This window comes from Rattus norvegicus, chromosome 7 (genome assembly GCF_021556685.1).
Source record: "Rattus norvegicus strain SHRSP/BbbUtx chromosome 7, alternate assembly SHRSP_T2T, whole genome shotgun sequence".
NCBI classification, from domain to species: domain Eukaryota; kingdom Metazoa; phylum Chordata; class Mammalia; order Rodentia; family Muridae; genus Rattus; species Rattus norvegicus.
This window is the reverse complement of record NC_141540.1, coordinates 52,113,343-52,137,123: the sequence shown is the minus strand read 5'-3', so window position 1 is coordinate 52,137,123 and position 23,781 is coordinate 52,113,343. Positions and strand designations below refer to the sequence as shown.

The 23,781-nt window shown below is 39.6% G+C and overlaps 1 protein-coding gene across 3 annotated transcripts in view; it reads left to right on the top strand.

The window, feature by feature from the left end:
* Acss3 (acyl-CoA synthetase short-chain family member 3) overlaps positions 1–23,781 on the top strand; it is a 209,076-nt gene that overhangs the window by 19,548 nt on the left and 165,747 nt on the right. For all 3 annotated transcript variants that reach the window (NM_001414941.1, NM_001108091.2, XM_087557233.1), the window contains 1 exon segment: positions 7,956–8,100. In NM_001414941.1, coding sequence (NP_001401870.1) covers positions 7,956–8,100 — 145 coding nt within the window.

Below are 23,781 nucleotides of genomic sequence, written 5' to 3'. Positions count from 1 at the left end.
GAAAAAATGTCTGGGCATTTGAAATTAAGATTGGATCACAATCTTCCTGTTTAATAACAGCTTGCACTCAATGTCTCTCTGGACTCCTCTAAATAGTGAGGAGGATGACTTAAAGAATAGGGACTTTGTCTGGGAGCCCTGAGTGTAGAAGGTAGCTTCATCACAATATTGCAGTGTTCCCATAATTATCCTGAACAGAATGATGATATTTATATACTTGTGGCCTCCCTTTGGATATCACACTCTAGGAACAATGCATCATCAAATCAGAATTTCTCTGTGAATCTTATCTTGGGAGAAGGACAAATCTGAAAACTGGGTCTAGTTAGCATGTAAGTCTTTTCTCCGAAAGAGATTTCGCATACTTTTGAGCATCTGTGAGATCAACTTTAAAAGAGATTAGAGCTGAATCAATGGTGGATCAACCATGAAAAAGACTACACCTCAACTCAGACTGTTCTGTATTTAAAATGCAACCTTATATCATGACCCCAAATCATGGATTTGTGGGAAGTAATCCCTGGATCTCTCTGTTTCTTTTCCCAGTGTGGACATATGGAGAAACTCTTTTGTTTCCACTCATTTCTGTTACGTCTCCGCTATTGGCTTTCATTTCCAGGGCTCTCACTGACTCTAACAGCTCCATTCACATAACTTTCGACAGCAAGCAATACTAGGAGACAGCACGTTACTCAGTAGGACATTTATTTTCTTCTCTGTATATCTGCCCTGCTCTTCACTCCTAGCTCTTAAGAATGTCATAGTAGGGGCTGGGGATTTAGCTCAGTGGTAGAGCGCTTACCTAGGAAGCGCAAGGCCCTGGGTTCGGTCCCCAGCTCCGAAAAAAAGAACCAAAAAAAAAAAAAAAAGAATGTCATAGTAACAAGTAAACGAGTTGGGTTCCTACCTGATGCCACCGTGATTGTTTTTCTCCTCTTCTAGTTCCCCATTCTCTCCTTCATCCTTCATTCCTTCATGATTCTTGCTATCAATTGGATTAAATGCTGGCAGGCATCTTCTTCCTCTCCCAACAAACACACATCGGTATCGATGAACATGTGTCGCCACAGACCCCTTTTCACTCCTTGGGATTATTCTGCAATTTCTTGTAGGGTGCCAGCTTGGAATCTCTGTGGCATCATAAGTTGTAGTTTTCTCTTAAAAATTAGCATGTTCAATTTTGCAATCTGCCCCTCCATGACCTCATGACTTTTTATTTTCTGAGTCAATATGGGGAGGACCCTGTTCCTAATTTATTATACACATTATCACGGGAAGACTGGCTGCAGGGAGAGGTTTGCTTGCCCTTACTTTACTATGTACACTTGGTTTATGACATATGGCTTATTTTAATAAACACATAATTTAGAATTTAATTATATTTGCTCTTACTATTTATTTTTGACTCTTAATATCAAGTTACCTATAACGTCTCTCTTCCACATTGAAGCAAATCTTCTTTCTCTTCACTTGAATTCTCTGTTGTTCCTGCATTGACTTGTAGAATGCAAAAGAACCAGGATCAACTGTGTCTTCACCTTTGTCTTCTCTGAGTTTACGGTCAGGCATGACTCACCACCTGAGAATCTTGAAGATCATCCATTCATGCCTTTTCTCCTTACTGCCAGTGGATTCGGGTCAGATCACAGGTATTGATTTCCGGAAAGCCTTTCTTTCTATTCTTTTCGCCTTGGGATGCATTTCCTGCCATTGCCAATTCATTCACCTTCCATCGGATATGGTCTGGCTGGGGTGTGGGTGTATGTGATGTCCTTTCATCCCAAAGCGGTGTGGTCCATGCTCGGAACTTAGGTGATAGGCTCTGAGAATACAATGGAAAAGGATTTGGAGGAATACAGACCATCCCCCTACTTGCACTGAGTTTCTTTGTCAAACTAATTGTCCTTCAAAGAGAAGCTCTTTCCAAACAATTCCACAAAAAGAAAAAAAAAAAACCAATATCCCTAGTGGTTAGATTAACATAAGGCTGTTACTCCGCAGCAAGTAAGCAATTACCCAATTTGGAGGGTTTCCTGGAACAGCCAGTTGCTTCTGCCCAAAGCCAAGTGCCTGCAATTTAGATAGGATGTCACTGTGTGAATACAGCAACATGATGCTCTCTCAGAAGGGCTTAATGCATTCTCTGTTCATGTGTAATAGTAGTCTTTAGAGCTGTGTCGTTGTTTCTGTTGAACAGGAAACTTTAACTCAGGGCACTCTCTTCTTATTGGTGTTAATGTGTCGGAAGAGTACTATTGACTTCTGCTCATTCACGCTTGCAGAGTTTCCTTAAAAATAAGTGTTGAGCATTTGCCCTGTGCCAGGAGCGGGTTATCACAGGCCTCTGGCTGTCGGAAGTTGGTAATCTAGCAGGCCACAAAGGTTAAATAAGCACCCAGTACTAAAGTACTTGACCTTCCCAAGCAGAACCTGATCTTTGTCCTATTTAAATTCTCATATCATTCAGCTTGGCCACTAAAAACATCCATCGCATTAATTCTCAGTTTCTCTCTCCTTAGAATTAAGCTTTCCATTTCTTTTGCTGGAAACCAGGTAACAGACTTGTACACTCTGAAGAGAAGCCAGCCCAGCCCAGTTTCTTAAGCATCCTTAATATCAGAGCCTCAGTGTCTCCTCCAGTTCCTATCCTATACCATCCCATCCACATTCATGGGTCAGAAAACTCAGTCCTTCCTCTATCTAGAGTCATCTCCCAAAGGTCATCAATACTTTTTTGTTGTTTAATTCAGGGATTGATTCCCAGCTGGATCTCTTTTCCTATCCAGGCAGTGGCTACTTGAAATTTTCTATAACTTGAAATTTTCTGTAGGCCTAGTTTCATAATTAATTATTATGAAAAAGGGAATTTTAATGTCACTCCTCTGCTGTGATTATTGTGTTGAGTACTTGATAAATAGCTATGGTGCCTGAGAACTCCTGTCTCCGTAGGGTAACTTGTAGGGTACCTGGGCCTTTAGTGAGATATGAATGGGCGGTAAAGGAAAGCTACTGACTAGAATTCTATAGGCTACATTGTGGAGCGATACCTTGTTTTGTTCTTATAAAATAGGATGGTGTCATGGAGTTGAGACACAGAGTTTATATTTGCTCAACTCCTCTTTCTGTAGCAGGATAATTAATGCTACAATTTAAATGTTTTCTATTTCCTATTCATTGAAAGGACAGTATCTTTAGGGCTAGAATTATATACTTTAAAATACCTAAATAATAAATGAAAATTTACTTAACAAAATGTCTTGAACACAGGGAAAAAAGAACATGGCATCAATGGGAGGGGAGGAACTTGGTCTTGAGAAAGCTGAATGCCCCAGAGAAGGGGGATCTTAGAGGAGTGAGGTGGGAGTGGATGGGATAGGGAGCACCCGCTCAAAGGCCAAGGGGAGGGGGATGGACTGAGGATTTATGGAGGGGAGACTGGGAAGGGGATAACATTTGAAATGTAAACAAATATAATAATTAATAAAAAATAGAAAAAAATCATGAAAGGCAATTTTCAGCTACAAATTTATCTTTAACATTGACTAGTGATTGGATAGAATATCATGTCCTCATTCAACACATTTTGTAAAAAAATGTCAGACGTTTGGGAAAGCTCAAGGTGCAGTCCTAAATGCAGTGTCAAAGTAACACACCGTCTTTGCGATGAGCCTCGTTTCCACTCTGAAAGAGAAACAGAATTCTGCAAAGTGTAACTTTGGAGTATTAGTTATTTCTTATAAATGGGAGAGACTCTCATTTAAAAGCTACCCGTGGATTTGGAAGTGGCAGTAGCGAGACAGCATGCAGCTTTTCAATTGACCTTTACTGAAGTGATTTGATTTAAAGAGAAATAAACATCTTGGCATGGTAGAGTAATCAGATTTTGGAGCCGAGAAGTCCCTCACAGTTCACTTGATCCAGCCATGGACAGTGCATCCATCTCTGTGTTTGACCAATTTGTGCTGCTCCTCAGAGCCACGCTGCCCTGCTCACTCCTGCAACACAGTTCAGCCGCATTGCTTACAAGCCCGTCTTCTTCTGGATTTTCTTCCTAAGTTCTCCAGAGGGCATTGTGTTTGCCCTAGATTTCTTTAGGCACAGTCTTAAAAGAAGAAAGTATAAAGTTATAGCATTGTGAATATTAAGCTATTCAAACTTTAGAAATAATGGGCAAAAAAATCCAAATTTAGTGTGTGTGTGTGTGTGTGTGTGTGTGTGTGTGTGTGTGTACGTTTGTGCATGTGAGAACACACATGTCGGAAGTCATATAATGGCTTTTAGGAAATTGCTCTCTTTTTTCACCTTATTTATGTTTACAAGACAGGATCTCATGTGGGCCTGATGGTTTGAACTCAATGTGAAACCAAGGTTGAACTTAATCTTCTAAGAGTACTGTTTGCACCACCGGGGTTCTGGAATGACACTAGAATGCCATGTTGGGGATCAAACTAACAGCCTTGTTCATGTTAGGCAAGCACTCTACAAACGAAGCTATATCTTTAGTCCCTCCATGTGGTTTATGAGGCAGAGTCTAACTTATTTCTGCTTATTCCAGGCTTGCTGGCCCATGAGCTTCTGGACAGTCCTATAGTTTTCCCCTTGAACTTCCACTTTTGAGTGCTATAGTTACAGACATAGCACTGCTTTGCGCATGTGTGCACGAGGTTAAAGGTTACTGGGATTTTTACTCTCTGAGCCATCTCACTGCCCTTTTGTTGTTTTAATGGGTCTATGCATGTCAAGAATTGGCCGAAGAATACAGATTAAATAAAAAAATGAGGGACTTCTGGTTTTGATTTTAAGTAGAAAACACACTTCACCTTCTTCTTTAGGTTAAATACAATGATGAATCTAGAACTTTATAATTCAAGTCCAAATAGGAAGATGTCTGACAAATGAGAGTAACCAGCTAAGAACGCAAGACATTAAGAGTGGCATGGGAATGATTTTCTTTGTCCTTCTATAGCATAATCTGTTGGCTGGAGAAGCTGACAACATAGAAGGACTACAGAACATACATTGAAAACTGAACTACAACTAACACTTCTCTCTTGGGGAAAAAAAGCAGAAAATAGAAAGCCTGCCTGTACAGAAAATGCTAAATGATAAGTGTCCTAATCTTTTCCAACAGTACAGAAAACATTGGTTCTAACAGAGTCCTCACCAGGAAAAGCAGAGTAGAGTGCCTAGGGACCTAGGGACCTATTTTTTGGGGGGGGGTGTGTGACTAGGCTGTAAGGAAACAACCCAATAGAGCTTCTTTCTCTACTGATGTCTGATAAGTCTGTGAGCTGGTTAGAACCTTTATTCTGGTTAGACTAAGAAGGTCACACGAGAAAGAGTAATGTAGAAACAGTCACCTTCTCGTTGAGGATGGACAATGAGGATACGTTTGAAAGTTGAAATTTCACCCAAGCTCATTCCCCAGGGGCATCAAGGAACCCTAATAATCACCAGAACTTAGCCCTAGGCTGAGGACGAAATGCCTCCGTATCCAACTGCACTGTGTCAGAAGTAAACCGGAGATTAAAATTTTATATTTAAATAAACCACAGAGAGATATAACAACGAATCCATGATGTCCAAGGTATACTCAAAACCTGTTATTCTACAGAAGACCAGGGAAATGTCGGCATGCATGACAAAGATGATGAAATAGATATGGCATTTAGGTGGTACTGGACTCCTCTAACAAGGATTTTAAAGCAGCCACCATTAAAAATGCCTCAAATCATTCTCAACACATCTGAAGGAGGTGGAAGTCTACCACAAATTAAAGAGAAAGAAAAGTAGAATTGTGAAATGTCAAAATAGAAAAAAAGAAGCAAAAAAGAAAAACCAAACACGCTGCTGAATGGGCTGACTCCAGCAGGGCTGAATGCATCTGGGAAATAGGTGAGTCGGTGAGCTGGAGAGTAGGAAGCAGCATTATTTATAAGTGATGAGTAAACATAATGTCACGACACTGATTCCAGTCGAGATGTCTAAATATTTTGATTTCAAACATGGCTTTCTGCCATTCCTAACATTCCTAGGTCACTCTTCTATTGATTTTTTTTAAAGGGGAGAATAAATGTACCTGGATCCTTCATGACATTGTCCTTGAAGAGTTACTAACATTTTAACTCACTCACTGGTCAGCTACTCACAGAGTGGATAATGTATGGAAAGCACACAGGAGATTGTTGGATCAGTATGGTGACATGACGTCAGCTCTCAGGTAGTTGATAGTATAACAACGGAAACTGTACGGGTGGAGGAGCACTGGTTAATACAATGCGGCGAGTACTAGTTCAGAAATACAGATGTCGAGTTTTGGAAATGCTTGCAGTTGGTTTGCATTAGCGTGAAGTATAGATATGAAGTGTTTCCTGACTGAATTTAAGAAAATACCCATTTTTAAATGGATATCTGAACTTGCTTTTGTTAAATTGGTAGCCCTTTCCTGGGTCACTGTTGCTCTCTCTGGCTCATAGGGTATTGCATTGGCTGTGTATTGCCTGGTAGAGCATGTTTCTGAGGTTCTGGTAGGTGTGAACAAGGGGATGGTGGTGGTGGTGGGGTACTTGGTTTGACTGTTTTTTGCTATTGGAAGTTTCATTTAGGGAAGGAGATGGGCTAGAAGAGGATGTCTGAAGGAGTCCCCTGGAGGGAAGGAACCAGGATATGACAACAGGGATCTGCTTAATCCCCTGGGATTGAGAGCAGAGAGAAGCCACAGTTTATAGTCTGCCACAGAGTCCCAGAGACTGGGTTTTGAGGTGGCAAGGATTAGTGAAAGTCTGAAGATCACCTACCTGACTCACTGGCCTGTGTGGCCTGTGAAAATGGCTTATTTGGGGGCAGGTTATAGTCCATCATGAAGAGACTCAAGGCAGGAACTCGCAGGCCAGCACTGCAGCAGAGACATGGAAGAATTCTGCTCATTAGCTTGGTTTCCCTTGCTTGCTCTCTTAGTTAGGTTTCCATGGCTGTGAAGAGATACCACAACCAAGGCAATTTTTATAAAGGAAAACATTTGATTGGGTGTAGATCACCCCCAATCAAATTTATGATTTCAGAGATTTAGTCCATTGACATCATGGTGAAAGCATGGAAGCATGCAGGCCGAGTTGGGGCCGGAAGAGCCTTGACTTCTACACCTTGATCCCAAGGCAGCCATCCAGAGGAGACTATCTTCTGCAGGCAACCAGAAGGAGGGTCTCTGTTTCCACACTGGACAGAGCTTGAGCATAGAGAAGTCAAAGCCCTTCCCCACAGGGACACACATTTCCTCTTAATAGTGTCACTTCCCATGGGCCAAGCATATTCAAACCATAGTTCATGTCCATTTGATCAGGGATGTTATAGTCTGCACTGGGTTGGACATAGTACTGTTAATTAACACTTTTAAGAAATGCTTCTACCAACATGTACACGAGACAGTCCATATTCTGATGGAAACAATCTGTCAGGGAGGGGTCTCTATTTCTCAATGTGTGTCGACAATTGAAGCTAACGATGATGATATATTCAAAGAACTGCTTTTGCTAGTGCTTGTCTATTTGTAAGAGTTAGCAGGAATTCCACCATATGTCTGCCATTTTTCTATTCATAATCTTTAATGCCTCTGCACCTCACTTACATAGGATTCATTTTGCCTCTCTAAAATCTATTACTCAGGTGCTGTAGACTCCACTTTCATCCTTCGCAATAATATCCACAAAGCTGTCAGTTGAAAGTGCAAAGTGTATTTTTTCTGTTATACGTTAATATAAGTCCATATTTATTCAAGTGAAAATGTTCTCTGGGTGTCATTTTTAAATATGTGTTTTACCACTCTCATTTCCTGACACGGAGTGCTGTAGAGAACACCGACTTAAGGAAATCTCTGGCAGCGAGATATGTAGCAAAGTAGTTAAACGAAATCTAGATTGTGAAAAGAATCATTCGTTTTTCTTTCCATGGTGTTTTAGGTTTGTGGAAGGGATGCTCAACATTTGTTACAATGCTATTGATCGGCACATCGAAAATGGCCAAGGGGATAAGATCGCTATCATCTATGACAGTCCCGTTACAGACACCAAAGCAACTATCTCCTATAAGGAAGTCTTGGAGCAGGTAATGTCATGAACTTTCTCTCCATATTGGTTATTATATAGAAGTTATGTAGATAGGGTTTGTTGTCACTACACAGCCATCTTAACTATAGGCCTTAGCATTTTTTTTATAATTTTTTAACTTATCACTGATTTGTATGTGAACAAATGATATATTTTTTTCTCTTAATTCCATGATTCCTATTTTATAGTAGTGAAGGGTACTTGTTTTAACTGGGATAAGTAGCCAAATGCTTAGGACAATTTTAAACGTTTTTCTTGCCCTTGCTCTTCATTGCCATTGCCACTACTGTGCCCCACCTGGGGATCCATCCCACATGCAGCCACCAAACCCAGTCACTATTGCTGATGCCAAGAAGAACTTGCTGACAGGAGCCTGATATGGATGTCTGCTGAAAGGCTCTACCCGAGCCTTACTGATACAGATGAGGATGCTTGCAGTTAAACATCAGACTGAGCACGGGGATCCCATGGAGGAGTTAGAGAAAGGACCGAAGGAGCTGAAGGGGTTTGCAACCCCATAGAAAAAACAATAGTATCAGCCAACCAGACCTCCCCACCCCAAGAGCTCCCAGGGACTAAACCATCAACCAAAGAATACACATGGGGGATCCCATGGCTCCAGCTGCATATGTAGGAGAGGATGGCATTGTCTGGCATCAATAGAAGGAGAAGCCCTTGGTCCTGTGAAGGCTCATTTCCTCAGTGTAGGGGAATGCCAGGATGTTGAGGTGGGAGTGGGTGGGTGGGAGAGGGAGCATCCTTATAGAAGCAGGGGGAGGGGGTATGGGATAAGGGGGAACAGGGAAAGGGGATAATATTTGAAATGTAAATATGTAAAATACCTAATTAAAAAAGAAGATCGGAAAAAAGACGTTATTCCTTATTTTTATATGATTAATAGTGTCCTTATCTCATGTAGCACTGCTCATGCCATATTATCATATATATTTTCTTTCTCTCTTTCTTTAAAATTTTAAGGCAGTTTTAATTTTCATTCGTCTAATTACTAAGGATGTTGAACACTTTTAAATTTCTTTCTTGGCTATTTTTATTTCTTCCCTTGCAAACTTTCTGTTGAGTTCAGTAGCCCATTTTTAACTGGGTAGTTCATTTTCCCACCTCTTTGTTTGTGAGTTCTGTGTATATTCTGGATAATAATCTTTGATCAGCTATGTAGCTGGCAAAGAGTCTGACTCTGGGGGTCAGCTCTTCTACTGATTGATTGGAGAGGCTTGACGGAAGAATCAAATGGGAAGAAGTGATGTAAATATATTTTAATTAAAATATATTTTTATCATACTGTTAATTGGAGAGTAAAATCCAGATTTCCATGGTGGACAAGACACAATCTCATTTCCTACTCATGATCTAATATTCATTTCCTAATATTCTTAGCCATTCATACATTTCCTCTTCTTCCTTCTCACTTCCCTCTTTCTCCTCATATGTGGTATATGTAAGTGTATGCACATAGTAGTGTAGGTGCATATGCATTTTGGAGGCCTGATGTTGATTTGGGTGTCTTCCTTTGTTACTCTCCTATGTTTTTGAGACAGGGTCTCCTGCTGATCCTGAAGATCTCTGCTCTCGCTAGATTTGTTGGTTAGTCAGCTCCTGGGATTTGCCTTGTGTCCTTCCTCCCAGTGCTAGGTCACAGGCAGGACATGTGCTCACATAGCCAGCTTGTAAGTGGTTGCTGGGGACCCTAACTCAGATTTTCAGCCTTGTGCTGCAAGTACTTTATATATTCAGACATTACTGTGAACAAACTCTCATCCATTTCCTCAACATTTGTGCCTTTGAAGCTCTTAGCGTTTATATCTTGGTTGCACTTTTTCTTTACATATAGTCTTAGGTGAATCATGTTGTTCATAAATGGATGAAACTATCCTTTCTGCTATTATTAAAGCATGCATAAATGTCCTTCAATGGAGGAATGGATACAGAAAATGTGGTACATTTACACAATAAAGTATTACTCAGCTATTAAAAACAATGACTTTGGGGGAGAGAGGTGGGCTTAAAAGTGTGGACAACCCTGAGAGCTCAGGGAAGACTGCCACTTCTGTTCACATACCTGACCCAAGAGGAATCATCCTAGTGCCTGCTAGATACAGTAACTTATGAGCAGTCACTGACAGGAACCTTCTGGTTTCTGCCAGTTCTTATAACTGAAAGGCAGTCACCTGGAGCTCTGACACACCTGAAAGCAGAGGTAAGACCTACTCTCCTGCTCCAAGCTATCCCCCTGTAGGCTTCAGGGGCAGCTGTCTGTTTGCAGATCTGGCTGAAAGAAAACAGGTCTACAGGAGTGCTGACACACAGGCTGAGAGGAGGGTCAAGTCACTGTCAGAGACAGCAAGACAAGCTAACAACAGAGACAACCTGATTGTGAGAGGCAAGCACAGGGACCTAAGCAACAGGAACCAAGACTACTTGGCATTATCAGAGCCCAGTTCTCCTACCAAAGCAAATACTGGATATCCCAACACACCAGAAAAGCAAGATTTGGATTTAAATTCACATCTCGTGATGATGATGATAGAGGACTTTAAGTAGGACATAAATAACTCCCTTAAAGAAATACAGGACAACACAAGTAAACAAGTAGATGCTACTCAGGAAGAAACACAAAAATCCTTTAAAGAATTACAGGAAAGGGGCTGGGGATTTAGCTCAGTGGTAGAGCGCTTACCTAGGAAGCGCAAGGCCCTGGGTTCGGTCCCCAGCTCCGAAAAAAAGAACCAAAAAAAAAAAAAAAGAATTACAGGAAAATACAACCAAAAGGGTGAAGGAATTGAATAATACCATTCAGGATTTAAAAATGGAAATAGAAACAATAAAGAAAGGGGGAGAGCGGTAATGGGGGGAGGATGGGGAGGGAAAATCCCATAGAGAAGGGGAGGGAGAGGGGTTAGGGGGATGTTGGTCCAGAAACCGGGAAAGAGAATAACAATCGAAATGTAAATAAGAAATACCCAAGTTAATAAAGATAAAAAAAAAAAGAAAGCACAAAGAAGACAATCCTGGAGATGGAAAACCTAGGAAAGAGATCAGGAGTCATAGATGCATCATCAACAGAATACAAGAGATGGAAGAGAGAATCTCAGGGGCAGAAGATACCATAGAAAACAGAAAACATCAACACAACCATCAAAGATAATGTAAAATGCAAAAAGCTCCTAGCCCAAAACATCCAGGAAATCTAGGACACAGTGAGAAGATCAAAGGAAAGGATGATAGGTATAACAGAGAGCAAAGACTCCCAACTTAAAGTTCCAGCAAATATCTTCAATAAAATTATAGAAGAAAACTTCCCTATCCTAAAGAAAGAGATGCCCATAAACATACAAGAAGCCTACAGACTCCAAATAGATTGGACCAGAAAAGAAATTCCTCCTGTCCCATAATAGTCAAAACACCAAATGCACAAAACAAAGAAATAATATGAAAAACAGTAAGGGAAAAAGTCAAGTAACGTATAAGGGCAGACTTATCAGAATTACACCAGACTTCTCACCAGAGACTATGAAAGTCAGAGGATCATGGGCAGATGTAATGCTGACTGTAAGAGAACACAAATGCCAACCCAGGCTACGATATCCAGCAAAACTCTCAATTATCAAAGATGGAGAAACCAAGATATTCCATGACAAAACCAAATTTGCACAATATCTTCCCACAAATCCAGTCCTACAAGGATAATAGATGGAAAACTCCAACACAAAGAGGGAAACTACCCCATAGAAAAAGCAAGAAAGTAATCTCCTTGCAATAAACTCCAGAGAGACACACAAACATAATTCCACCTCTAATGACAAAAATAACAGGAAGCAACAATCTCTATTCCTTAATATCTCTTAACATCAATGGACTCAATTCCACAATAAAAAGACATAGACTAAGATTGGGTACTTAAAGAGGACCCAACATTTTGCAGCATACACAAAACACACCTCAGTTATAAAGACAGACACTACCTCAGAGTAAATGAAAGGCTGTAAACAATTATCCAAGCAAATGGTTCAAAGAAACAATCAGGAGTAGCCATTCTTTTATCAAATACAATAGACTTTCAACCAAAAGCCATCAAAGCAGATAAGGAAGGACACTTTATATACATCAAAGGAAAAATTCACCAAGATGAACTCTCAATCCTGAATATCTATGCTCCAAATGCAAGGGCACCTACATCCATAAGAGAAACCTTACTAAAGCTCAAAGTACACATTGCACTTTACACAAAATACTGGGATATTTCAACACTCCACTGTCATCAATGGACAGATCATGGAAACAGAAACTAAACAGAGACCGAGAAACTAACAGAAGTTATGAACCACATGGTTTAACAGATATTTATGGAACATTTCATCCTAAAATAAAGAATATAACTTTTTCTCAGCACCTCATGGTACCTTCTCCAAAATTGACCATATAATTAGTCACAAAACAGGTCTCAACAGATACAAGAAGATTGAAATAATCCCATGAATCCTATCAGATAATCAGGGACTAACAGCAATAATAACAACAGAAAGCCCACATATACATGGAAGTTGAACAGTGTTCTATTCAATGATAACTTGATCAAATAAGAAATACAGACTTCTTAGAATTTAGTGAAAATGAAAGCACAACATACCCAAACTTATGGGACAAATTAGAGTAGTGCTAAGAGGAAAACTCATATTTCTTTGTGCCTCCAAAAAGAAATTGGAGAGAGCATACATTAGCAGTTAGACAGCACTCATAAAACTCTAGAACAAACATAAGCAAATACACACCAGAGGAGTCGAAGGCAGGTGCTGGTTCAATGCAAAGGATAAATAGGCTGAGAAAGAAATTAGGGTAATGATACCCATCACAATAGTCACAAAGAGCATAAAATACCTTACTGTGACTCTTACCAAGCAAGTGAAAGATATGTATGACAAGAACTTCAAGTCTCTGAAGAAAGAAATTAAAGATCTGAGAAGATGGAAAGACCTCATATGCTCATGGATTGACAGGATTAATATAGTAAAAATGGCCATTTGGGCAAAAACAATCTACAGATTCAATGCAGTCTCCATCAAAATTCCAACTCAATTCTTCATAGAGTTATAAAGAGCATTTTCAAATTCACCTGGAATAACAAAAACCCAGGATAGTGAAAATTATCCTCAACAATAAAAGAACTTCTTGGGGAATCACCATCCCTGACCTCAATCTGTATTACAGAGCAATAGTGATAAAAACTGCATGGTATTAGTACAGAGACAAGCAGGTAGATCAATGAAGACTCAGAAATGAACTCCCACACCTATGATCACTTGATCTTTGACAAAGGAACTAAAACCATCCAGTGGTATAAAGATAGCATTTTCAACAAATGGTGCTGGTTCAACTGGAGATCAGCATGTAGAAGAATGCAAATCGATTTATTCTCATTACCCTTTACAAAGCTCAAGTCCAGGCAGATCAAAGACCTTCACAAAAAACCAGATACACTCAAACTAATAAAAGAAAACGTGTGAAAGAGCCTCGAACACATGGGCACTGGGGAAAAATTCCTGAACAAAACACCAATGGCTTATGCTCTAAGTTCAAGAATTGACAAATAGGACCTCATAAAACTGCAAAGGTTCTGTAAGGCAAAGGACCCTGTCATTAGGACAAAATGGCAACCAACAGATTGGGAAAAGCTCTTTACCATTCCCACATCGGATAGAGGGTTAATATCCAATATATACAAAGAACTTAAGTTGAACTACAGAGAAGCAAATAGTCCTATTAAAAATGGGATACAGAGCTAAACAAAGAATTCTCAGCTGAGGAATATCCAATGTCTGAGAAGTACCTAAAGAAATGTTCAGCATCCTTAGTCATCAGAGAAATGCAAATCAAAACAACCCTGAGATTCTACCTTATACCAGTCAGAGTTACTAAGATAAAAAACTCAGGTGACAACAGATGGTGGTGAGGATATTGAGAAAGAGGAACACTTCTCCATTTTTGATGGGATTGGAAGCTGATAGAGACACTCTGGAAATCAGTCTGGAGTTCCTCAGAAAATTGGACATTGCAGTCTTGAGGACCCAGCTATACCTCTCTTGGGCATATACCCAAATGATGCTTCAACATACAACAATGACACATGATCCTCTATGTTCATAGCAACCTTATTTATACTATCCAGAAGCTGGAAAGAACCCAGATGTCCTTCAACAGAGGAATGGATACAGAAAATGTGGTACATCTATGAAATGGAGTACTACTCAACTATGAAAAACAATGACTTCATGAAATTCATAGGCAAATGGATGGAATTAGAAAATATCATTCTCAGTGAGGTAATCTAATCACTGATAAGTGGATATTAGCCCACAAGCTTAGTGTACCCAAGACAAAATCCACAGAGCACATGAAGCTCAAGAGGAAGGATGACCAAAGACCGGATGCTTTAGTCCACCTTAAAAGGGGGATCAAATATCATCATAGGAGGCAATATGATGACAATGTTTGGTGCAGAGAATGAAGGAATGGCCATTCAGAGCCTGCCACACCTGGGGGTCCAGCTCATATACATACAGCCATCAAAACTAGACAATATTGAAGCCAAGAGGTACATGCTGACAGGAGCCTAATATACCTGTCTTCTGAGAGGGTCTGCTAGAGCATGGCAAACACAGAGGCAAATGCTCACAGCCAACGATTGAGCTGTACCTACCAACCAGAGCTCCCGGGGACTAAACTACTTCCTAAGACAACACATGGACAGACAGACCCATGGCTCCAGATGCACATGTAGCAGAGGATGGCCTTCTTGGGCACCAATGGGAGGAGAAGCCCTTAGTCCTGCCAGTGTAGGGGAATGTCAGGGAAGTGGAAAGGGGGTTGTTGGGAAAGGGGAACACCCTTATAGAAGAAGGGGAGAGGGATGGGATAGGGAACTTATGGATGGGAAACCAGGAAAGGGAATAACATTTGAAATGTAAATAAAAAAATTCTATGAAAACAACAACAACAACAACGACTTCATGAAATTCACACGGAAATGGATGGAATAGAAAATATCATTTTGGGGTAACCCAGTCACAAAGAACACATATGGTATGTACTCACTGATAAGTGGATATTAGCCACAAAGCTCAGAATACCCAAGATACTGTTCACAGACCATAGGCAGCTCAAGAAGGAGGACAACCAAAGTGTGGATGCTTCAGTCCTTCTTGGGGGAACAAAAAAATTCATAGGAGGAGAAATGGAAACAAAGTTTGAAGCAGAGACTGAAGGAAAGGCTACCCAGAGACTGCCACATCGGGGGATCCATCCCACATACAGACACCAATCCCAGACACTATTTGGGATGCCAATTGGTGCATGCTGACAGGAGCCTGATAGAGCTGTCTCCTGAGAGGCTCTGCCAAGGCATGACAAATACAAAGGTGGATCCTAGTAGCCAACCATTGGACTGAGCACAGGGTTCCCAGTGGAGGAGTTAATGAAAGGACTAAAGGAGCTGAAGGAGTTTGCATCCTCAGAGGGAGAACAATACCAGCCAACCAGAACCCCCACTTCCCCTGAGCTCCCAGGGACTAAACCACCAACCAAAGAGTACTCATGGACAGACACATGGCTCCAGCTGCATATGTAGCAGAGGGTGTCCTTGTTGGGAGGAGAGGCCCTTGGTCCTGTAAAAGTTCGATGCCCCAGTGTAAGAAAATGCCAGGGCGGGGATTCGGGACTGGGTGGGTGGGTGGGTGAGCAAGCACCCTCATAGAAGCAGAGGGAAGGAGGATTGGATATGTGTTGTCCAGTGAACAACCGGGAAAGGGGATAACATTTGAAACGTAAATAAACTATCCAATAAAAACATAAAAAAAGAAAAAAATCATAAAGTGCTAGAAGTAATTATAAAGGCGTTTGTGTATTTTAGATGATTGGAAATTAGTCCAGCCTTGTGAGCATTTCACTGTATAGGATTTTATGGGCAAATAAAATTGCAGGACACTATTTCTTATCTCACTGTTGACATTTGCATCAGAAAAATTTTAATGGGGTAAAGAGGAGTCATCTACAATGGAACATGTTTAGGAACATCCTGACCTCTACTTGCAAATCGCCAGTAGCAATCAAGCCTGGGTTGAGATGAATACATATGCATTCAAACATTGCTAATTAACTTCGTTGGCAACATCGCCCCAGATTGTGTCACATTGGACGAGTAGTCTAATTGCACTTAGGTCCCATAAATAGAATATCAGAAATGGGGAGGGAATATTTCACCCGCTTTGTTTTATACCATGAGTTGGGATTCTGCCTCACTCTAGACTGCTGGTTCTCAATCTTCCCAATGCTGCCACCCTTTAACATAGTTCCTCATGCTATGGTGACCCACAGCTGTAAAATTATTTTTATTGCTGCATCACAGCTGTTACGAATCAGAGTGCAAATATCTGATATGCCGTGTGTCTGATATTCAACCCTTGTGAAAATGTTCTTTATTTCGAGAGGGATCATAACCCACACATTGAGACCCACTGCTCTAGAACATAAAGGAATTTTAGTGTAGTCAAAAAGACTTTATGTGCCGAGTTGAGAGAAGACATGGCAAAAGAGGAAACCCAAATGGAATGCTACATTATATTGTATGGTGTGTTTGTTGTTCTGCAAATAGAAAATCCGTATTTGTGAAATGAAATACACAGGGAGTTGTTCCTGGAATCAAGCAAAAAAGTTACTCTATTACCAAACGTGTTTGTAATATATGATAGTGGCAGTATTAATATAAGAGGAAATAGAAATGAAGTACCACATATTTTATTATAGGTCCACATTTACACAATTTAGAAGAGGTTTTATCTGTGATTGAAAGAGTATTCCTGTGATCTGGGCATACTGTCACAATCTCACTGAGAATTTGAAAGCTTAAGATAGCTGTACATTTTAATTGACGTTAGGTTGTATGGAATACGATGTATTTATTCAGGCACTGTAGAACTATTGTCTCTGTTAGCATATTGAATTTGATAGATATGCAAACATTAGAGTCAACGAAAGATCTGTAGGGGAATTTTAAATACTAAGAGTGGTGTCTTTTTCTGTTCCTTACTCTTTAAAGTACGTAATCGTCTAAGATCATCACATGCAGATGACTATCTCAGAATTTTTTTCTGCTAACTCATCTTCTTTTCATGTGTTGAATCTGGACTCTTGACTTCTGTGCTAGCTCACTGCTTTCAGTTTAGCCTGACTTGGAAGTACTTAAGAGGACCATTTCCCTCAGCTGCTGACAACCTCTGATTCTCTAGGCTTTCTTCTCCAAGGATGAAAGGAGGAACTGCTCCACAGAGGGAGAGAGGGGCGTTGTTCAGCTGCTCCGAGTACCTGCTCCCAGCTTCCTACAGCCCTTATTTTATTAAGTGAGGAAGACAGAGAACGATTTAATGAGCATTGCCTTGAGAGCAAATACAAAGAACGTTTTCTTTTTTGTTACTAGGACTCATCTAATCTACTGTGCTTCACGTTCCTTTGGTGTTTCTGGATAGGTGAAACTTGATTTAAATTTCTTAATGTTTCTTATTTAATTAACAAACTGCAAATTTTAGGCTAATTTGACTGGGTGATGGGGAAGATCTGACAGTTTTAGAGCCAGAGCCTTTGCAAACTGCTGTGTTCTCTGCAGATCTGATTATTTTAAACAACCTATTGGCAAGACGTTTGTCCAGAGATTAGAGTCCTGCTTAAGGTCTACCTTCCATTCAGTACCATGTTTACCTTTTTGTTGGCAAATCTTGCTTGGAACAAAGGATGCCTTGTAACTGGACAATTCTCTTACTGCCAAGAGCTGAGAATTTATGTAAACTCAATAAGTGAAATAGGTATGTGAATTCAGTTGTAATACAAAGGGCAGAACTGGGTACAGCGATGTACTTTGCAGCAAAAACATGGAGAAGCACTAGTGTTTGATGTTTATTCCTCAGCTGTAAAGTTCTGCAGTCATATGCCAGGGTGGGTTCCCAGAGGAGCCTCCTCCTTCTCAGAGAAGGGAGCATGGGAGGTTGTGTAAGGGGGCGGGTAAGAGGGGGGTTGCAACCAGGATATAAAGTGAATAATTACGTGAATGAATGAAAAATCATCCATGATAACGAATTTATAATTTTTCCTTTTTTAGCTTTAATTTTTTTTTAAGTTTATGTGTGTTTCGTCTGCATGTCTGTGTGCACATGTGCTCTCAGAGGCCATATAATCCTCTGGAGGTGGAATTACAGACCATTGGGAGCTGCCATGTGGGTACTGGGAATTGAACCCGAGTTCTCTGGAAACGCAGACAGGGCCTCTAACCACCGAGCCATCACTCCCGCTAATCCCTGTAATAACTCGTTTCTTAAGACAAAGGGTTTACTTGGGGCTACCATTCATCATTGCTTGGACCTAGTTATTTGGGCTTGTGATGTGTGGAGGACCGCAGTGATGGAGAATTTGTGGTACGCAAACTCCTCATGGCTGGGAATCAAAAAGTAAGTGCCATAAAAGCCATAAACTTCTCTGTAGATAACAAACATCGGTGACCCAGGAGGATCCACTCCTGCTTCCGGTGGTCTGAAAGGCTTATGTGGTGAGTGATGTTTGTTTTAGCTGCAGAACGTTGCCTGACACTTAGGGAATATTTATTGAAGTATGAATGAATAAATGAATGAATGACTACACTATCACTTGAAAATTTAATATCTGCCACATTTTACTTGAATAAAACTTTCTAGTGAACATTACAACTTGATCACTTTTCCTAAATTATCTTTATTATTATTATTGGTTGGATATTCAAGATATGATATATAGATTCTCTTTCGGTTCTTCAAAACTTGTATCTGAAAACTCTGAATTCCAGGAGCATGCATATGCGTATTTTACTTTTTTCATTTTAATTATATTCACGTTAATGGATAATCATATTAAGCCTCAGTGAAATATAAGGCACATGTACTTGTTTGGGCACAAATATATTATGCACAATGTCACTAATTTGGCATTGAACTTGTCTCTCGGTTTGGATTTTAGTTTTTGTTATCCCAGCAATTAAGAAATTTTATGTTTATTCATAAAGTAATAAGGTGACCTTTCATGAAGGACATCTGAGAATTTTCGTGAATAAAAATATATGAAGAAAATTGATAATACATAGTGCGTGTTAAATTTTCCTGATCTAATTCACCCCAAAGTGCCTATTATCTTTATTAAAGGTAATTTTTGCAATATAATTATAGCTGTAATTATGAAGGCTTAGTAATTTAGCTGAGGAAATTACTCTGAAATCATGGGCTGTGTTTCGTGAAAAGTCCACTTCCAGCCCCTGCTCTTCAGAAGGCTCTCCTCAAAGCATAAAATCCATCTTCTCAGAAAATAGTTCAGGGGAAAGCAGCCTGACACTCCTTTATCTTTAGAACCAATACTTTTAAAACAGACACCTAAAAGCCAAGGTACAGTATTATAGACTCAAATCTATTCCTGCTAGTGATGGACTTGATGAGAGAAAAGAAGGTCATATTTCTTCTATTTTCTTTCTCAAGTTACCCAAACAAGTATTAAAAGCCTCATTTATATTACAATCAACTCCACAAAAAAAGTGTATGTGTACAAGATAAATTATTATTTTGATGCTAGGTAAATAGATGGGAGTGATGCTAATATATGTAGAAATTGTAATCATTCATGTAATTTCCCTCCCAGGGTGAAATGTGTTCAGTTTTATATACAGAGGACATATATTCAAATAAAAATAAAAATGTTATTCACACACATTATTATATTTTTTACAAATCATATTTATATGTACTGAGATCAGGAAGCACAGTATTCCAAAGCTAACAGAAGTCCTCATTATTGATTCTTTAGTCGTCTTTCACCCAGTTCCTATAAAAGTACCACTCCCACCTGTACAGATCATTCATGAGAGACGCCTGTGTTTAAACTTCATACAAATTGAATAATGTGATATTGCTTCATGCGTATAGATTTCTCTCTCTCAGCTTTTTGTTTATGGCATTCGTTTCAACCCCAGAGGTTGTGGTTGGGTTATTTGGGAACTGCCTGGTTAAGAACATTGCTAACTTTTGGTGATGATAGACAAATAGGATTGGGATACATTAGGATGAGATGTTTAGTTTAATGTTGGCTCAAGCAGAGAGGGGTTTGTTGTTTCTCATTGGTAGTAGCAATTGCTGCTACCCCCTGCAGCATGGGAATATAATTTTCCAACACTGCTGACAGAAGCATGCCTATTTAAATTTAGGTCTTTTGATGCATGCATGCATGTGACTGTGTGAGTCTCTGTTTCTGTCTCTCTCCCTGTCTGTCTCTCTGTCTCTCTCTCTGTTTCTGTCTCTGCCTCTCTATTTGTCTCTCTGTCGCTCTCTCTGTCTCTGTCTCTGTGTGTCTCTGTCTCTGACTCTGTCTCTCTCTGTCTCTCTGTCTCTCTGTCTCTCTCTCTCTCTCGTGTGTGTGTGTGTGTGTGTGTGTGTATGGTGTGTGTGTGGTGTGTGTGTATGGTGTGTGTGTATGTGTGTATGGTGTGTGTGTATGGTGTGTGTGTATGTGTGCATGGTGTGTGTGTATGGTGTGTGTGTTTGTATGGTGTGTGTGTGTATGGTGTGTGTATGTATGGTGTGTGTATGTATGGTGTGTGTTTGTGTATGGTGTGTGTGTATGGGGTGTGTGTGTATGTGTGTGTATATGGTTTGTGTGTGTGTATGGTGTGTGTGTGTATGGTGTGTGTGTATGGTATGTGTGTGTGTATAGTATGTGTGTGTGTATGGTGTGTGTGTATAGTATGTGTGTGTATGGTGTGTGTGTGTATGGTGTGTGTGTATGGTGTGTGTGTATGGTATGTGTGTGTATAGTATGTGTGTGTGTATGGTGTTTGTGTATGGTGTGTGTGTGTATGGTGTGTGTGTGTGTGTGTGTGTGTGTGTGTGTGTGTGTGTGTGTGTGTATGGTATATTATGGTCTTAATTCATTTTCCCAAGTAGGTGATGATGCTGAGCCTGGATTACGGACCCTTTTCCATCCACTTTTCAGAAACCCCCACTCAAAGTTTCCACCCATTTGCTTTTGTGCAATATTATTAATCTGCTATGACCTCAGCTTTTGGAAAGAACCATTTTCACAATTAATAGGAAGCTCCGTCAATATTTTTAAGCCTTTAGAAAAAATGACAAACTTTGGGGGGCACAAGTTTTAGAATGTGTGTGACTTTATGAATCTGACATTGGGGAAAATATTCTTTTCTATTTTTAAGGTAACTAAAGAAAAAAACAAAACAAAACCCTACACCATGGTAGTTCTCACTAGCTAGTCTTTGAAACAGTTTGGATAGAAATAGTCTCCAGCAGAACGTCTTGAAAGGAAACTTGAGTTCCAACATTTAAGGCAGAAAACAACTCAAAATTCCACAAAAGATTGATTCTTCTACTAATTTAAAAATGCCTAAGAGCATTGGAATTTGGTGATGTGATCTTGGATTGAGATGCAGGTAGGAATGAGATGTTTGGGTTGATGCTGACTCAGAGAGTTATTTGTTGTGAATTGATTTTGAGTGATCAAATCCAAAACGTCTTGCGATCTTTATATGTTTGAGAGTTCTTTGTATGTTGTTCTACTATACACACTCCCCACAATGTGTTTTAACACAGCAATGTATATTTAACTTGAAACAAGTTATAATCTACTAAATACTAAGTTGAACTGCTTCACAACTCTTTACAACTTAGAAAATGTGTTAGAGTTTGAGATTATTCAAAATAAGGGAAACAATTACAAGTCCAATTATAACAGACAATATAGGAAACTATTAATAAAATGGAGGAGACAGTGATTTGATACTTGCTAGCTTCCTGTTTTCAATATTTGGAATCTTTTTTTCCCTGAACAAAAGCTCTCTGCTATTTTTACATCCATCTAAACCAGCATCAAGACAACCAGTCTCCTTCAATTTTCTCAGCTTCGTTTTTACAGATGACGTTATCCAGGAAATCAAGATTACTGTTTGCAGTAAAAGCTAACTTGTGCACTTCCTGTCATGCCAGATGCTATTTTACCACTGTGAGAACGAGAGCACCTTCTTTGTCATTTTCTCCAAAGGCGTGGTTTATTCTCCGTTTTTACTCTGCTTCTTAATGTCCTAATGTGATCTCTTGGATAGAGAAGACTCCTGTGGGGAGGAGCAAAGCTTTATTCATCTTCTAACCTACACAGTAGCTACACCAGGCCTCCCACAGAGAAGGATCATATCAGACACCGATCGAGTTCAGGAATAGAAATTCAATAATGTTCATTAAAAAGTAAAGGCAAATCTTAGTCTGTGACTAAGAGAAATAATTATTTCTAAAAATATCACTGTCCTCCCACATTTTAATTTCCACATGAGGATTTTTATTTTTAATGGAATGAGCACAGGCCCTGTCTTAATATGTTTCCTAACTTTGAAGATGTATATCCTGCCCTATTTAAAGCTCAACCTATGACATTTTCCTTATGTTGTCATCTTTAAAAGCCAGAAAACTAGTCTCTATTCTTGTATTTTCTTAGTGAACATATCCTATTCACTGGTTGACAGACCTTATTAAATGTATGTCTTCAAGATGGTTAACCTCTGAATGAGTCTATTCAACAAAATCACAAGGCTCTTTTCTTTAATTCACTCTTCTGGACCAAAATGATGAGATACAATGTATTTCTTTATGCAAAACACACATGAGATACCCATATATTGATACCTTGGATACCTTATGAGTGCCAATAGTGAATGATACTGGCTTGTATACAGGATAAATGCTTTTTGGGGAGAGGAATATTTATGAAGATAGAAGATAATACATTATAATGAAAGAAAAGAAAGAATCAAAGGCCAGAGAGGAACTTGGGCTGCTCCTTTGGATAGATATTCAGATAAAACTGAGCCATGCCACGAATAGAATGTGACGAAGAACATTGCAATATTTACATGAGAATTTTGGCATGCAGAGACTGAGAAACAGAAAGAGACCTGGCTCACTGGGAAATCTAGGGATTGGTAGAAGTTGATGGGAAATCAAACTTTATAGACCAGGATTAAGGCTGAATTTTATTCCCAGGATAATGAAACATCTCATATGGCTAAAGGAGTCATTTTGTCTTCTCAGTAGAAGCATTTGAGAAAAAAAAAGGATGGGAGCAGATGACAGTGGTTCAGCAGAGACATACGTACGAGCAATGTAGATTAAATGACCCCAGAATAGCAGCTGCCATTGAACGGGGAGACAGAGTTTGTGTCATGGCTTTCTGCATGCTCCACTCTTATATGTCATCTCGAATTTCTAACTACAGCTAATGCATTTGGAAAAATCTCTGATTTATCAGTTTCTTTCATGTTCTCCCTTTGCCCTCATAGTTGAGACCTTGTTCTTTCACAATAAAGGACTGCTTGTTTCTGTGTAATGTTTTCATGTAGAATCATTGGAATGGTGACTTATTAGTTATTTTGTTCTTTTTCTTTTTTATGTATCTATATCTTTGATACAACATCACAGGCACACAATGTGCATGGTTTTCATAATTTAAAGTGTTTCTAAGAATTTATGCTAAAATTTTAATACTCAGTTTTCCTTTGTGCTTCATCTTGGACTTACGTTCCTGCTAACACAGCCAGGAGATATTC